The sequence below is a fragment of the Panthera uncia genome, chromosome B4 (genome assembly GCF_023721935.1).
Source record: "Panthera uncia isolate 11264 chromosome B4, Puncia_PCG_1.0, whole genome shotgun sequence".
Taxonomy (NCBI): Eukaryota; Metazoa; Chordata; class Mammalia; order Carnivora; family Felidae; genus Panthera; species Panthera uncia.
This window is the reverse complement of record NC_064809.1, coordinates 52,718,356-52,736,457: the sequence shown is the minus strand read 5'-3', so window position 1 is coordinate 52,736,457 and position 18,102 is coordinate 52,718,356. Positions and strand designations below refer to the sequence as shown.

The following is an 18,102-nucleotide window of genomic DNA, read 5'->3' as shown; positions in this document are numbered from 1 at the left end:
AATGTTAGGAAACATATTTTTCTTTGTTGGGAGGCAGGTGACTGGGGACGGTTCCCCAGAGAAACATGGTACAAGCATACTTAGTGCCCAGTAAGAAGCCTCTAGAGACAGTTGAAGGAGCTGAAGGAGAAAGAGGAACTGGGAAAAGGGAAATAGGTTCAGAGACAACTAGTAGGTGGGGTGCCCCATCTTCCCTTGTTCTCCACCCTCTTTCTAGCAGGTATTCCTTCTCTGTATTCTCCATGTCCTGACAATGATAGGATTCTGATTCTCCTTCAATTTAAATCTGTTGAGTGCCTGTCATTTATCAGGCTCTGAACCAGATCCTCTCATGACATCACCTCATGCAGTTCCTTTGTTGATCCTGAAGTATACTGAGTAGAGTCAACCCCTCCCTCAGTCATGAACTTTTAGAACCATAGCTTTCTTTTTTTTTTTATTTTTATTTTTTTTATTTTTTTTTCAACGTTTTTTATTTATTTTTGAGACAGAGAGAGACAAAGCATGAACGGGGGAGGGGCAGAGAGAGAGGGAGACACAGAATCGGAAACAGGCTCCAGGCTCCGAGCCATCAGCCCAGAACCTGACGCGGGGCTCGAACTCACGGACCATGAGATCGTGACCTGGCTGAAGTCGGACGCTTAACCGACTGCGCCACCCAGGCGCCCCTAGAACCATAGCTTTCTGTCAGGCCCCTTTTCAAGGTATTTTATTTTCCCCTTTCATCCTGAGCTCTTTCTCATTTCCCCTCCTCACTGGATGCACTTGCTTTAGTGTATTTAACAAATGCTCTTCCAGTCCATGTTCTATATGTGTATTTAGATACATACATCCACTGGAATTTTGATACATTAGCATAAATGGCATATGGGAGAAGCCCAGGTGTTATGAGGAAGGGCATACATAGGAAGGGCAGCACAAAGGTCAGGGGAGGCTTCCTTGGGAAGCAACATCTGAGCTGGGAACTGAAAGAGAAGTAGGGGTTAACTAAGGGGAGGGATAAGAGGGCATTAGAGGCAAGAGAACAGGGTGAGTGTGGAATTTCACAGCTGGATCAGGAACTGGGCAGGGGATGAGGATAGGGGAATCAGCACAGGTGAGGTGATGAAGGAAGGAAGAATTATGAAGGAAGGAGAGTGGGAACCACTGAAGGGTTTGAAGACTGGGGGTGGGTGAGGGACACATCAATCACATTCATAGTATAGAAAGTTCCATGAGTTAAGAATTGACCCTCCTTATCTATCTCCCGTGTTGTTGGTAAATCATAACATTGGAACTGGCGGATGGCAAATAAGAAGTCTAGATGGATTTGTAGACAGAAGGTCAGAACCACAACATAAGGATGTCTTTTGATAACCTATAGAGAAGATATTTCAATTTTGACTTGTTCTGTTTTTTAGAACTTCTTACAACACTTTCTAAAATTCTCTCAAAACCAAAGCCAGAGTAGAGAGGAGAGTGAAATCTGCATGACTTTGTCTTTTCTGTTCTCCACTACTCATTTCTGGGGCATTGCTGTGAATTCTTCATTTAAAGCCTCACTCCCCTTGAAGAGGGGCCCATTTGAATAGTAGCAGTAGAGGAGGAGAAAGGGGGAGCTACTAGAAAGTTTTCTTCATTAAGAAAACATATTCAGACAATGATTTGAGAACGTTAAAATAACTCCTTGTGAAAAATCAATAGACAGTTACAAGTGAGTGTTTTCATACAAGTTTACAGAACAGGGCAGATTTTCCAGGCGGCTATCAGCTGACATCACAGACGGCGAGGTGTTTACAGAGCACACTGTGGCCAGCAAGGAGACTGTCTGCAGAAGCGAGCTCACCTTCTCTTCTGAAATCCAGAGAGAGGAGACAGAAGGAATTGTTTTGGTTGTGAGCTACTGAGCTAAGTAACTTACTTCTTTCCTCCCTACTCATCACACTCTCATAACTGAGGATGTAAAACTGTAGTTAATTTTTATCTGGGAGCTTTGGGTGAGGTTTACTGAATTCCAGAATTCATACTATGGCCTTTCTGGCTCTCCTCTGTTCTTAGTAATGGATTCTTGGTTGGATGTTGCATTCATTTCTCCAGTGTTTCCTTACCCTGCAGCTTGTTCTTATAGTTCTTGAAGGTAGTTCTTGCAGTCCCTGACCATTCCTTCCTCTTCCTCTCTTTTCACATTACATCTGTGGGCATAGGAAGCTAAGAGTGAAGGGTTGGACTGTACATTCTGTGACATCAGCACAGCTAAATGAATGATTCAGAATGAGGGTAAAGGGAGCCAAAGTGACATCTGACCTTGGCTAACTGATTTTGGAGGTAAGGGTTTTGAGACCCGGGGAACACTATTTGTATTTTAAACCCAGATGATAGTTAGAAATAGTCCTATAACTGTAGTGAGGCCTTCTACTCCATGAATTAATGGGTCATAACTCATGCTCAAGCACCATGTAAATATCCCATGTGTGAATTATTCCATAATATATTTATGCTGCATTGTGTCTTATAGTTTAATTAGTATATGAAGCTACATGAATTAGATTAACCCAAATGGGATTATGTTATGTGGTGTGTAAAATAGGAGAATATTAGGAAGTATTTTTCACTTTTTCTGGGGGGAAAAGCAAGATTGATTTTTCTATGACATCTTTTGGTGTCAGTTTCTGTGATTCTTGGGCTGCAAAAAGTGACATGGGACTTCTGAGTTTTCTGTGGTTGGTTGAACATCATTGTTCAGTAAATATTTATTGTTTCTTTAGGCATTATAGAGGGATAACACATACCAGATGAAATACGAAGCAATAGCTTTAAAGCCTTGAGAGCAACAGAACTTGGCGGCATCAACCCAACTTGGCTTAACTCCGGCTCACCGAACCAAATCCCAGATTCTATGCTTCCTGGGCTTGCGATAGCTTTTTGATCCTGGAATCCTCTTCAATTCCAGCTAGATGCTGCGTCAGGCACTTCGCAGATTTGGTCAAAAGCTGGTACATAGACCTCCGCTCAAGGAACCAGTGCCTGAGGATGACCCACAGAGAAGACTGAGCACTCTGGATTTAGTGGCCCTGGGTGTAGGCCGCACAGTAGGTGTAGGTGTGTATGTCCTGGCTGGTGAGGTGGTCAGCAATCAAGCAGGACCATCCATCGTGATCTGCTTTTTGGTGGCCGGCCTATCTTCTGTGTTGTCTGGGCTGTGCTATGCTGAGATTACTGCCCGAGTTCCCCTCTCTGGCTCTTCATATCTCTACACTTATGTCACTATAGGTGAACTCTGGGCTTTTATCACTGGCTGGAACCTCATCTTCTCCCTTGTGGCTGATACAGCCAATGTAACCCGGGCTTGGATTTTAGCTTTTGCCAATCTGCTTGGGAACCAGATCTCTCAGACCCTGCGTGAGAGCATCTTGCTGTATGTTCCCCAAGTCCTTGCAGAATATCTAGTCTTCTTTGTTGTGGGCCTTGTGTTGTTGCTCATGGAATTGCAGACTCTGAACCATAGTCGGTTTTTCCTGATTACCAAAGTGATCACATTGATGAAACTTTTGGTTCTTGGTTTTGTCATCATCTCTGGATTCATTAAGGGGGATCTGCACAACTGGATGCTCACAGAAGATGACTACATAATGGCTGGACTCAACGACACCTCTAGCTTGAGCCCCCTGGGCTCTGGAGGATTTGTGCCCTTTGGCTTCGAGGGGATTCTCCATGGAGCAGCTACCTGTTTCTATACATTTATTGGTTTCCACAATATTTTTGAAAGAGTTGAAGAAGCCCAGAATCCCCAGCATTCAGTCCCCATGGGCATTGTGATTTCACTGTTCATCTGCCTTCTGGTATATTTTGGTGTCTCTTCAGCACTTACGCTTATGGTGCCCTACTACAAGCTTCAACCTGGGAGCATCTTGCCTGAGGCATTTCTCCATATTGGCTGGGCTCCTGCCTACTACGTTGTAGCTTTTGGATTCCTCTGTAGTCTTTCATCTAGCCTCTTGGGCTCTATGTTACCCATACGTCAGTTGATACACAAGATGGCAAGGGATGGCCTATTGTTCCCGGTTCTTGCCAGGATAGAAACTGGCACATATGCTCCCATCGTGGCCACTGTGATCTTTGGCATTACTGCACCAGTCATGGCAGTCTTCTTTGGACTCACTGATCTTGTGAACTTCAGGTCACTTGGGTCCCTGCTAGCTTACTCCCTGGTGGCTCTTTGTGTTCTCATCCTCAGGTACCAGCCTCAGAGGAGGAATGAGGAAAATGAAGCAGAGGAGCAGGGGGAGAATGGACCTGCAGCAGAGAGGCTAACTCTACAGGGACTACTTTTTCCAGGCAGCTCCACCCCTACTCCACTCTCTGGCCGGGTTGTCTATGTTTGCTCCTCACTGCTTGCTCTGCTGCTCACTCTTCTTTGCCTGGTGCTGGCCCAGTGGCCAGTCCTGCTTTCTGGAGACCCAGTGTGGATTTCAGTGTTTATGGTACTCCTGATGCTCATCACTGGGATCACTGGGGTCATCTGGAGACAGCCTCAGAGCTCCAGTCCCCTTTACTTTAAGGTCCCTGCCCTGCCTCTTGTCCCACTACTGAGCATCTTCATGAATGTTTACCTTATGATGCAGATGACAGCTGGCACCTGGGCCAGATTTGGTGTCTCCATGCTTATTGGGCTTGCTATCTATTTCAGCTATGGGATCAAGCACAGTGTGGAGGGAGTTGGAATGGCCAACTCCACTTAAGGTATGGCCAAAACTGTGGACCTTGAACTCATCAGTGCCCATACATATTTAGTTTGACATCATCATACCTGAATGCAGTCTGGTCCCCCTACACAATAATTTTGAGTACTCTTTAGCAGATGGAAATGAGGTCTCCTATGGGATATTGGTGGGGGAATAATTTATTGTGAGTCAAGGATGTGTCTTTGCTCCTTCTTTTTTTCCCCCCTTATCTACTTTTCAGTTACGTCTGTTGCTGCATATTGGCTTTAAAAAATATTAAAAGAAACTGGAAAAAGTGTTTTTGTTTCCTTTGGGTAAATACCCAGTCAGGGAATTACTGAATTATATAATAATTACATTTTTAATTTTTTTTAGAAACCTCCATACTGTTTTTCAAAGTGGCTGCACCAATTTATATTCCCACCAACGGTATATGAAGGTTCCCTTTTCTCCATATCTTTGCCAATACTTGTTATTTCTTGTCTTTTTTTTTTTTATTTTAGCCATTCTGACATGTGTAAAGTAATATATCATTGCAGTTTTAATTTGCATTTCCCTTATGATTCATGATGCTGAGTATCTTTTCATGTGTGTTGGTGTCTGCCCATGTTTTGAATGAATTTTTTTTGGTGTTGAGTTATGTCAGTTCATTGTATATTTCGCATTAACCCCTTATTGGATATATCATTTGCAAATATCTTCTCCCATTCAGTAGGTTGCCTTTTTGTTTTGCTGATGGCTTCTTTGCTATGGAAAAGTTTCTTATTTACACTAAGTCCAAAAGATTTACGCATCCTTATGTTTATAGCAGCACTATATACAATAACCAAGATATGGAAGCAACCCAAGTGTCCATCAGTAGATGAAGGGATAAAGGAGATTATATATATATACATATACATATATATATGAATATTAATCAACCATTGGAAAAAAAACAAAAGAAACCTTGCAATTTATAACAACATTGATGGAACTAGAAGATGTAATGCTAAGTGAAATAAGTCAGTCAAAGACAAATACTATATGATTTCACTCACATGTAGAATTTAATAAAACAAACAAACAGACAAACAAAAAAAAACAGACTCTTAAATACAAGGAACAAACAGGTAGTTATCAAAAGGGAAATGGGTGGGAGGATGGGTAAAATAGACACAGGGAATTCCGAGTACACTTAACTTGTTGAGCACTGAAAAATGTATGGAATTGTTAAATCATTTTATTCTACACCTGAGAGTAATATAATGACACTATGTGTTAATTATACTTCAATAAAAAATAAAATTAGAAAAAGACAAAAGAAAAGATGAAATATGGCCTCTGCCCTTAAGGGGCTTATATTCTAATACAAGAGGTAAAGCACAACTGTAACAAAAAGTAAAAAGTGTTGTCATAATAAGTAAATACAAATGAGGTGTCTTAGAAATTCAGAGTGGAGAATGACCATTTGTGGCTGCCACAGTGATGACAGTTGGTGGTGAAATCAGAGAAGACTGTAGAGGAATGACATTTGGATTAGCTCTCTCCATGGACAATAGGATTTTGCCACACATGGGCAGCAGGGAGAGACTGTAGGCAGAGAGAACAGTAGGAAAACGAAGAAGTGGTCAGAGCACACTGAGCAGGTTGTGTAGCTTGACGCTTGGCTGTGGGGGTGGGGGGGAGTAGGAAGGAGGATGGGCAACAGAACATACACAGGTAGATTGAAGCCAGATCTTTCCTCTGATCACAAAGTACTTTGGCTTTGAACCCACTGCCCATGCTACAAATCCCTGGGGTTGCTTCTTCTACTTGGTCATGTATGCATTCATGTACTTTAAAGTTTCTCTACTATTGTATGCTTTGGTCCACTAGTTCAGAAAGTGCACAGCTGAGAGCCAAGTGTCCTTGGTTCTAGTCTTGTTTCCACCACTAACTAGCACTGTGATCTTCAGCAAGCCCCTCAGTTCCCTCAGTGCTCTGTTTATTTGTCTGTAACATGAGAGTTCACAACTGATAATTTCTAAAGTTCCCTTTAGTTAAAAAATTGTAGGATATTGTCTTGTTCTTCTGTCTTGTTTTTCTCTCAATTTGGTCTCTACTACAAGTGATCTGAACCTGCATTCTGCCCACTTTTTACTACAACCTATTGTTGGAGTTGTAGAGGTACAATAAATAACACCACATTTCCCTCTCCTATGATATTCAAGACATAGAGACAAATGATTAAACCATTAGCCTCAGCCTAATTGGCTTGTTAATCTGGCATCACTAAGTTAGATAGTCTTACTCTTCATCACAAGCACTGCTGAGCACACCCTACCTCCTACCACAAGAGAGAGCCTGTTTTTATTAGATTTTATTGTGTATGAGCAAATTGGAGTGCATTTGTCCTGTGAGCATGTTGGATCCAGATGAAAAAAAGGAAACCACCAAAAAAAAAAAAAAAACCTGTAAGAAGCTTAGCTAGGCATGCTCAGTACCGTCTCTTTGACTGATAGACACAGAGAGAGAAGGAAGCAGAGAGAAGCCAGGAATAGTACTCTGTTCAATGAGGCTCAAACTTCAATGGATGTCACCTCACCTGGAGGGCTTCTGAAAATACACATTGTTGGGCTCTGACCCCAGCATTTGGAATTCAGTACATCTGGGTGGGACCCAGAATTTGTTCTTCTAACAAGTTTTCAGGAGATGCTGCTGCTGCTGCTGCTCCAGGGACCTCACATTGAACACCAAGGCTCCAGTTTAAACTCCTCCACATACATGTAAAATGAAGCAAGGGAAATATGGCACCCTCTGAACATTCACTTCATTTCATGAAACACTGAGATTAAAATACCATCATGAATGCTTTCACAGTGGGGAAATCATAGAGAATCACTTCACAATATTTCACAATCCCTACAGATTCTTCCCAATGCCTAGCCTTAGTTAAAGTAATATCATTTTTTGGCTTCCATTTATTCACTTGTAGTTTTAAAAATATGAGCATCATAATACTAATGCCTACTTTTCCCATCCCCATATGAGATGTTTGTGAAGATTGGTTGAAGTAATGGGTATAAAAATTCTCTAAATAAACTTTGTGAATGTTAGTGATTCCCTCTTAACTTCTCAGTAGAAATATAGAGCCTTTTCCTCCTACAAATAGTACATCTAAAAAGATTATCTTATTTGTATTTATTTAAATTCAAGTTAGTTAACATCGTAGTATTGGTTTGAGGAGTAGAACCCAGTGATTCATCACTTACATGCAACACCCAGTGCTCATCCCAAGTGCCCTCTTTAATGTCCATCACCCATTTAGCTCATCCCCACACAAACCTCCCCTCTAGCAACCTCCAGTTTGTTCTCATATGATATTTGTCTTTCTCTGCTTGACTTATTTCACTTGGCACAATACACTCTAGTTCCATCCATGTTGTTGCAAATGGCAAAATTTCATTCTTTATGATTCATGAGTAGTAGTATTCCATATAAATGTGTGTGTGTGTGTGTGTGTGTCTACACATATATATGGAATGGAACATATTTCATATGTGGAACATGTGTCCACATTTTCTTTATTCATCAATTGATGGACATTTGGGCTCTTTCCATAATTTGACTATTGTTGATGGTGCTACTATAAACACTGGGCTGCATGTGCCCCTTCGAATTCAGCATTTTTATGTCCTTTGGATAAATACTTAGTAGTCCAATTGCTGGATCATAGGGTAGTTCTATTTTTAATTTTTTGAGGTAATGGCATACCGTTGTCCAGAGTATCTGTACCAGTTTCCATTCTCACCAACAGTTCAAAAGGGTTCCCCTTTCTCCTCATCCTCACCAACATCTGTTGTTTCCTGGGTTTTTAATTTTAGCTATTCTGACAGGTGTGAGGTGGTATTTAAGTGTGGTTTTGATTTGTATTTCCCTAATGATGAATGGTGTTGAGTATATTTTCATGTGTCTGTTAGCCATCCGAATGTCTTCTTTGGAAAAGTGTCTATTCATGTCTTTTGCCCATTTCTTCAGTGGATTATTTGTTTTCTGGGTGTTGATGTTGATAAGTTCTTTATAGATTTTGGATACTAACTGATAAATATACTAACTGATATTTATTCCATATGTCATTTGAAAATATCTTCTCCCATTCTATTGGTTGCCTTTTAGTTTTGTTGATTGTTTCCTTTGCTGTGCAGAGCTTTTTATCTTGATGAGGTCCCAATATTTCATTTTTGCTTTTGTTTCCCTTGCCTCCTGAGACATGTTTACTAAGAAGTTGCTGTGACCATACTTTGGCTATTGTTGATAGTGCTGCTATAAACACAGGGGTGCATGTGTCCCTTCGAAACAGCACACTTGTATCCCTTGGATACATGCCTAGTAGTGCAAATGCTGGGTCGTAGGTAGTTCTATTTTTAGTTTTTTGAGGAACCTCCATACTGTTTTTCAGAGTGGCTGCACCAGCTTGCATTCCCACCATCGATGGATGAATGGATAAAGAAGATGTTGTATATGTATGTATACACACACACACACACACACACACAATGGAGTAGTAGTCAGCAATCAAAAAGAATGAAATCTTGCCATTTGCAATTATGTGGATGGAACTGGAGGGTGTTATGCTAAGTGAAATTAGTCAGAGAAAGACAAAAATCATGACTTCACTCATATGAGGACTTGAAGAAACAAAACAGATGAACATAAGGGAAGGGAAACAAAAATATAAAAAAACAGGGAGGGTGACAAAACAGAAGAGACTTATAAATATGGAGAACAAACTGAAGGTTATGGAAGGGGTTGTGGGAGGGGGGATGGGATAAATGGGTAAGGGGCACTAAGGAATCTACTCCTGAAATCATTGTTGCACTATATGCTAACTAATTTAGATGTAAATTTTAAAAAATTTTTAAAAAGTTGCTGTGACCAAGGTCAAAGAGGTTGTTGCTTGTTTTCTCCTCTAGAATTTTGATGGTTTCTGTTTCACAGTTAGGTTTTTTTCTATTTTGAATTTATATTTGTGTGTGGTGTAAGAAAGTGGTCAAGTTTCATTCTTCTGCATGTCGCTGTCCAGTTCTCCCAGCAGCATTTGCTGAAGAGATTCACTTTTTCCATTGGATAGTCTTTCCTGCCATATAAGAAAGATTAGTTGGCCATACATTTGTGGATCCATTTCTGGGTTCTCTATTCTGTTCCATTGATCTATGTGTCTGTTTTCATGCCAGTACCATACTGTCTTGATAATTACAGCTTTGTAATACAGCTTAAAGCCTAGAATTGTGATGCCTCCAGCTTTGCTTTGCTTTTTCAAAATTACTTTGTCTATTTGGGGTCTTTTCTGGTTTCATGAATTTTTTAGGATTGTTCTAGCTCTGACAAGAATGCTGTGATTGGGATTAAGTTGAATGTATAGATTGCTTTGGGTAGTATTGACATTTTAACAATATTTTTTCTTCCAATTCATGAGCATGGAATGTTTTTCTATTTCTTTGTGCCTTCTTCGATTTCTTTCATAAGCTTTCTATAGTTTTCAGCATACAGATCTTTTACATCTCTGGTTAGGTTTATTCCTAGGTATTTTATGATTCTTGGTGCAATTGTGAACGGGATCAGTTTCTTTATTTGTCTTTCTGTTGCTTCATTATTAGTGTATAAGAATGCAACTGATTTCTGTACATTAATTTTGTATCCTGCGATTTTGCTGAATTCATGTATCAGTTCTAGCAGACTTTTGGTGGAGTCTATCGGGTTTTCCATGTATAGTATCATGCCATCTGCAAAAAGTGAAAGCTTAACTTCATCTTTGCCAATTTTGATGCCTTTGATTTCCTTTTGTTGTCTGATTGCTGATGCTAGAACTTCCCAACACTATGTTAAACAACAGCGGTGAGAGTAGACATCCCTGTCGTGTTCCTCATCTCAGGGTGAAAGCTCTCAGTTTTTCCCCATTGAGGGCGATATTTGCTGTGGGCTTTTCATAAATGGCGTTTATGATGTTTAAGTATGTTCCTTCCATCCCGACTTTCTTGAGGGTTTTTATTATGAAAGAATGCTGAATTTTGTCAAATGCTTTTTCTGCATCTATTGACAGGATCATATGGTTCCTATCCTTTATTTTATTAATGAGGTATATCACATTGATTGATTTGCAAATACTAAACCAGTCCTGTGGCCCAGGACTAAATTCCACTTGATCTTGGTGAATAATTCTTTTAATGTACTGTTGAATTTGACTTGCTAGTATCTTGTTGAGAATTTTTGCATCCAGGTACATTAGGGATATAGGTCTAATTCTCCTTTCTACTGGGGCCTTTGTCTGGTTTTGGGATCAAGGTAATGCTGGCTTCATAGGATGAGTTTGGACTCTTTCCTTCTATTTCTATTTTTTGGAACAGTTAGAGAAGAATAGATATTGACTCTTCTTTAAATGGTAGAATTCCCTGGGAAGACATCTGACCCAGGACTCTTATTTTTTGGAAAATTTTTGAAAATGTATTCAATTTCTTTGCTGGTTATGGGCCTGTTCAAATTCTCTATTTCTTCCTGCTTGAGTTTTGGTAGTGTGTGTGTCTCAGAATTTGTCCATTTATTTCAGATTGTCCAGTGTGTTGGCATATAATTTTTCATACTATTCTCCTAAAATTATTCGTATTTCTGTGGCGTTGGCTGTGCTCTCTCCTCTTTCATTCATGATTTTATCTATGAGTCTTCTCAAAAGATAATTTTAAATAATTAATGGTTGTATCAATCTTTGGTCTCTTTTCAATTTACTCATTTGTAGATGGCATTTTTTTTTTTTTTTACTTCTATGAGATCCATGTCCCTTCAAAAAAATGTCCTTGAAGAAAATAAATGCTTCTTAAATAGTAGTAGGCATTGGGGGCAAACTTCAGAAAGAAGCCCTTAACTACCTAGCTATGAGGACATAAATAATAGGAAAAATTCTCCCCCGTCACAATATGATCACTTGTATTATCATTGGAGGCCAGGGGATTGCTATGATGATCAGGGAGGAGCCTGAGGATTACATGGGTGCTATGACTTGATCACAGATAATGGATTTTGAAAAAGAAATCCATTAGGCTGCCCTAAGTCAGAAAATATCATCAAACTCTGTGCCTAAGCTGACTTAAGAGCAGCTGCTGGATTCACCATTACTTACAGAAGGTGGAGGCAGAGAGTAGGGGTAGAAGCTGATTGGGCCAGAAGCCTTCCCTGGATCCCAGGGTAGGAAGCCAGCTTATTGGAGCCCTTACTTCTGGGCTTACCTATATGGATAGGTTGCAGTGGGGGATACAATCTGGTGCTTCCCCATTGGATGGATCAGCATAATGAGTTTCAAACAACTGAATGACATTTACAAGCTTTCCTTTCTCCACTATCTTCCTCCAGACTGACCCAAAGAAATGGTTTTCCAAACTCCCTTCTCAGCACTGACACACCCTGAAAACACACACACCACAATCCTGTCAGAAATGTCTCCCAGTTGTCAAGCAAGCCTACTTCACAGCTTGTGCCTGGTAGAAACGTTTGCACTTTGTGCTGGTGTTATGTTGTGTAGCCCCTTCTCTAGCCAAAGTTATACTTTTTGGGTTTTTTCCAATTTTTTGGTCTGTGTCTTCCATGCCTTTGACTTTAGTCCTTTATTGGTTTCTTTGTTTTTCTGGCCTTTTAAGACAGCCATCACTATCTTCTTGGGAGTGTTTCCAACTTTAATGGTTGGTAGGTTCTTCTCAAAGTTTGTTTTCATCCTCTATCAGTTTGGCACATCCCTTTTCTCTCCAATTCCCTTGTGGAACCAGAAAACAGTCCCATGTTCCCCAGGACTCTGAGCATGGGCATTTTCAGAGTTTTCCTTTCCTCATTTTTCACCTGGTTCTTTCATCTGCTGGCTGCTGAGCAAGGAGATCCATGCATGGCACCTACAGAGCACCTCATAGTGACTCAGGCTGAGCAGGTTGAGCTCAAAGGCACATCATAAACCCATTTGTAATATGGTTGCTTTTCTTTCAAATCCTTAAGAACATAAGTGACCCAAATTATGGTAGAATAGTGAAATGGAGGTGGTGGGTTGGGGTTGAGAGGTGGTTCCAAATTTTATTTTCACTTCAGGAGGCCCATTTTTCAGCATTTCCTCAGAAGCTCTTCTGGGCCAACAAGAGGACAGTTTGTCAACATATGAACGACCAGCTACCCTGCTCATTTCCCAAGCCAAGTACCCCAGAGCCTTACCTTGTCTGATGCCTTTCTTTGGCTAATTGTACAGCATTAATGCTTTTCAGCTTCCTTCTGTTCATTCTCACTGATGTGTTTCAGTCAGGGCATCTCTGATGACAGAGCCTGCATTTGCATTTTTTGCTTTATTCCACACCCCTCATAGTGCAACTGAGAGCTTGAATTCATAATAACCCCAGGTGCTAGAGGTGAATAGTTACCTAGATAATTTGATCTGTGTAGATGATGCTTGTCTTTCTGAAACATGTTTAGAGGCTTAGAATATCTAACTCCTGTTCCTCTTGCTTTGCTAACAGATCAAGTCCTCTTGAAAAGCAACATGACACCACACACTCCCCCTCCTCACTCATGCCATACCTTTTTATTAAATAAAAGTAAGTGGAGCTATAAGATGTGACTGGCCTGGATCCCAGATTCATAAAACAAAACACACCCTGTTTATCAAGGGGCTGAAGCATCCAGAGATTTCTTAGGCCATTTTGCTGTCATGTAAGTGGGAATCAATATTCAATAAGCCCTTGATGTGTTTCACTACTGCTTTACTTAATACCACCTTCTGGTATAGTAAGTGTCATTGATATAGGAAGGGCTTATTTGTAAAATAACACTGCAGCCCTCACCTTCTGGATATTGGACCTGGCTTCTCCTAGAAAAGAAGAGTCAAGCCACTGAACAAGGAAGAGAGTCATCTTGCCAGGCCTGGTGCCTCAGCACAGATTCTCCTATAACCTATCTTAAAAAAGAAGACAGATTCTATGCTTTTAAAGCAACCAGTTTAACAGAGCCTAGAGGTTAACAGTCCCGCATACCTATTAGGAAAATATCCACTGTGTCTGGTCTGATAGTCTCTCCACTTCCAATAAATTAGTCAAATTGAAACCAATTGAGGGATAGAATTGATTCCACTATTAACAGATGAGAGTAGACTTTCCAGGGCTCTCAGAGCCTACAGGAGTTAGTAATAATACTTCATTTCCCTCACCTCCTGTGTTTCTGCAGGGGAAGACTGCTGACCACCTGGCCTCCTGATAGGTGCATGATAGGTCTGAGTTTCTCTGTGTCTAGTGATGGTGAGTACGGTAGGAAACTGACCATCGGTCAATTTTTTAGTTTCAATTCTCGGATATCTTTGCAAGGAATTTGTAACGTTAGACTTCCTTCACCCACACAGCTCCAAGGAGGCACAGGTTAAGGAAAAGTGATCTCATGTCTGCCTGAATAACAGATACGTTGTATAAAATTTTCATATAATATATTTCAGAGCCAAATGGATTTTATATAATTTATCAACAGTTTTGGTTGTCTGTGCTGTTTTTCTCCATTCTCAGTTTTCACAGAGTACAGGATTCACAATCTGGGGTAGAAGTGGAATCTTTCAGAGATTCATCCTGCATCATGGTCTTAGCTATTTCTTATCCTATTAGGGGGGTTGACAGTTTGGGGCAAGCCAGGGATAGAAGATTTTTTCCATTCATTACTGTTTGGGGATACAGTGGAGGTCAGACCTGCTCTCTGCTCTCTGCAGTGATCCTATAGTTGTCACTACAGAGAGATGTCCTGGCTTAAGCCTCCTAGGGCCATTTTAGACCAGACCGTTAGAAAGTTCCCAACCTGTTGCAAATAGGTTTAGTGAATCTAAGGCAAGAAGCTTGTATTTGGCCTCTCTGTATGGGCACAAATAGGAGTGAGCTGTTCTGCAGCATTTGCTTATGTTAAGTTATTCTTATGGGGTGAGCCCTCCAAGGATATTTAGTGGGTGCATGTTTTAAAGGAGGGATGTCTATAAACTCTTATGGGTTTCTTGTCTTCAAAATTTCTACTTGGCAAAGAATACCCAGGAGTGCTGAGTTTAGAAGGGGCTCAGAGATTTCATAGTGTGGCTTGGGGCTTTTACAACCAGTTTCTGGGGTACTAAATGAAAGAGAAGTGTCTTCCTTTTCTCCTTTTCCAATAAGAGGAAAAGAGATCATTTAAAGCTCGAGGTGCTGAGGTTAAACTTAGTAAAGGACTTCCCAACAGTAAACACAACATGACCAGCTCCTTTAGTTTAGAGGTCATTCTGACCTTCCTTCCAGACCTCCTTTTCTGCTGCCCTGCCATCAGGTGTTATGGCATCTCTCACTGCATCAACATCCAGAGTTGACTGGACGGGAGTCCCTACCTCCCTATCCCTTTCAATTCCATCCCTCTTGCAGCTACATAAGAGAGAGAGAGAGAGACAGAGAGACAGAGAGACAGAGAGACAGAGAGAGACAGAGAAGTGCTTTTCTTTTGTTAGAAATTTTTTCTTGGGCTAGACAGGAGCAGTCTTCCCTGCCACACCTCCAAACAAGCTCCCTTGTTTTAGTGAGGTGTGCACATAGGATGAAGTCAGACCAAAAATATGGACTGAGAGCTAAGATTTCAGGATATGGACCTCCTAGGGGATAGTGAACTCTCAAGTTACTTTCTTAAAGAAAGAGGTAATGGAACAAGACTTAAAATTTTCACTTTCTGAGATGGTTGGGCTTCTCTCAGCAAAGGGATATATGGCCAAATGTTGCCTTGAAGAGTCCTACTAGTCCATACACTAGTCTTTTCCCTTGCAGTCTGCTTTATGCTAGTAATAGACCACTTATCCTGTAGCAGTACATCTCAATGTAGGGTGTTACTGATGACCACCCCCCTCTGCTCCTCTGCTAAAAAACTTTTAATCACTCGGTATCTCTGGAGGTTCATTCTTGCCACAACGTATGTTCTGGTATCAGTGTTTCCCCCATGCAGCAGCTGATTACATCTCTGGGCCTCCCTCTTCCCCAACCTGCCCCAGCCTGTAACCCTGACCTCATTTTCTCCTATCTCACACATTGTTCTGGGACCTCCTGTGCTTGCACACCTTTGGAGCCCTTCTCTTCCTTAGGAGAGCCTGCTCCTCACTGATCTAATATCCCCTGTATTTTGTACCTTCCCCAACACTTTTCGGAACCAGAGGACTCTCCCAAGAGGAGGGTGGCTCCTATCCCTGAGATTGCCTCCAGCTCCTCAGGAGGAGGAGGTGGATTTCATGCCTGGGTTATGTGTCGTCTGTCTCAGACTTTGCAGCCTCTGAGCAATGGCTCTGTGTGCAGGCTCAGGGAATCTTTGGAACCAGCAGATAATAAATACTCTGGAAACACCACCTGCAACTTGCTAATGAGTGTCTTTCCCCTGCACCCCTCACCTCTTGGAGGTTGACCCTGATTTTGGAGAAATGGATGCCTTCTTTTTACAGTCTGGGAGAATTGAAGTTGGAATATAGGGGCAGGTTCTTTTTAGGGGCAGAGGAATATAGAAATGACCTTGAGGAGTATACTAAATAAAAATATGAGTATATATCTAATATTTCTTCTGATTGCAGAACTTTGGAGATGGAAATCTTTAGGAGTGGGACAAGTCTGGGGTTCTTTGGATTTGGAGGGAACTCCTGGGCTTTGGTTCCACAGGCAAACTGGGGAGCTATCACCTGAATCCCATCTCTTTCCTCCAGTCATGTGTTTTCCTAAGTAATTGGTGAGTTTGATACTCAAGGAGTCATCTTCTTCCAAGTCCATAGGTTAAGCCACTAAATGACTCTACTGTCTTCATTCAGTTTTGGAATATTAAAGTTAGCACACTACAGGAATTTTTCTTGAAGGTACCTGTACCTGAAATTCCAGCAGTAGCCACCAGGTCAATCAGTGGTGATTTGACTTTGGGTCATCAAAAGCAAGCCGGACAGGTATACAGTCTTGTCCATTTATGCATTTTCAAGCTGTCAACAAAAATGCCCTTATTTTAAAGTATATTTTCTAGTGTGGGTTTGACTCTATACAAGCTACATATGCCACCAGGCAAAGGCCCTTTAAACCTTTGTTGTGGTAAGTGTAGAAGCAAAAAGGAGTGGAGTATAGGATTTTCTGAGATTGTCTAATGACCCAGCCAACTGTGGTCTGTATCAGAAAGAGCCATTCAAAATGATTTTGGCTTCATTCCAGTGTAGCGATGTCTGTGGAAATGGAGAGGTAGGTTGGGATGTTTTTATTTACTTGATCCACATAGCTCTTGGCGTGGTGTTATGGAGGCTCTAATGTGGGGCAGAAAGTAGGTTTGGTGATAAATAGAAATCACATTCTGATGTACACACTATGGGTCTGAATTCAGGCTTTGTACGTAGGCTACTTCTGCAGGAAAACTGATGTTGCCTCTTTTGATATCCAGGAAAATGAAGACCAGCCCTTCCTTGGTTTGCCATCCAGTGCTACTCTTAAGACTTCAGTTTCCCAGAACTATCCTCCTCAGACTCTCTTGATCCAGGAAGTATTTCTTCAGCTACTTTCCATCTCCTTTAAAAGATGTTTCCCTCATTTCTGTTTCTGACCTCCAGAATTACTCAATGGGCAAGTGCAGAGCCTACTTAAGATCTTGTCTCCCTCTCTCTGCCCCTCCCCTGCTCACACCGTATCTCTCTCAAAATATAAATAAACATTTAAAAGAAAGTCTGAAATGAAGATTTCAGGTATTCTAAAATCTTAAAAATCTCACTTAACCACAAATAGTCTTCTTTTACCTTGCTTTTTTTTTTAAATGATTATTTATTTTTGAGAGACAGAGCACAAGTGGGGGAGGAGCAGAGAGTGAGGAAGACACAGAATCTGAAGCAGGCTCCAGGCTCTGATCTGTCAGCACAGAGCCCAACATGGGGCTTGAACTCAAGAATCATGACATCAAACCCTGAGCTGAAGTAGGATGCCTAACCGACTGAGCCACTCAGGCGCTCCTCTTTTACCTTGATTTTAAAGCCACAAATTACAAATAGTGCCATCTTCTTCACTTACACCCCTCCCAGTATGGCCCTCCCAGTCATAGGTCCTTGGGGTCTATGTGCACTGTTTTCTGGCAAAAGTGATGAATGTTCGAATGATATGCTTTACCCACTCTGAATTAAGTGATATTCGTTACAATGGTTAAGGGTTCTAGAAAAGTGTGTGTGTGTGTGTGTGTGTGTGTGTGTGTTTAAGTCACATGGCTTTGAAAAGAAGATATAAATAAGAAAGTTGTGATTGGTATGGAGAAGAGAAAGGTCAGAAATGGAGAGGAAGACAGAAGAAGTAGAGGGGAGAGAGAATACTGACCAGGGGATTTAAGGTGTTGGAGCTCAAGAAAAGGAGAACCTTAGCCTTCCCTGAGGCCAGCGCAGAAG

The 18,102-nt window shown here is 41.2% G+C and overlaps 1 protein-coding gene across 5 annotated transcripts in view; it reads left to right on the top strand.

Annotated features, from left to right (window-relative positions):
- Nucleotides 1-1,927: 1,927 nt before the first annotated feature.
- Nucleotides 1,928-18,102, top strand: part of LOC125920136 (cationic amino acid transporter 3-like) — a 52,453-nt gene continuing 36,278 nt past the window's right edge. For 3 of the 5 annotated variants that reach the window (XR_007456962.1, XR_007456963.1, XR_007456961.1), the window contains exons 1-2: nucleotides 1,928-4,719; nucleotides 5,076-5,129. Coding sequence is in view for 1 of the 5 variants with exons in the window: in XM_049627135.1 (XP_049483092.1) it covers nucleotides 2,934-4,718 (1,785 nt within the window). In the remaining 4 variants the exon portion in view is untranslated. Of the gene's footprint in view, nucleotides 4,720-5,075; nucleotides 5,130-9,120; nucleotides 9,142-18,102 lie in introns of those variants that run through there. The other 2 variants (XR_007456964.1, XM_049627135.1) reach the window with 2 other exon arrangements.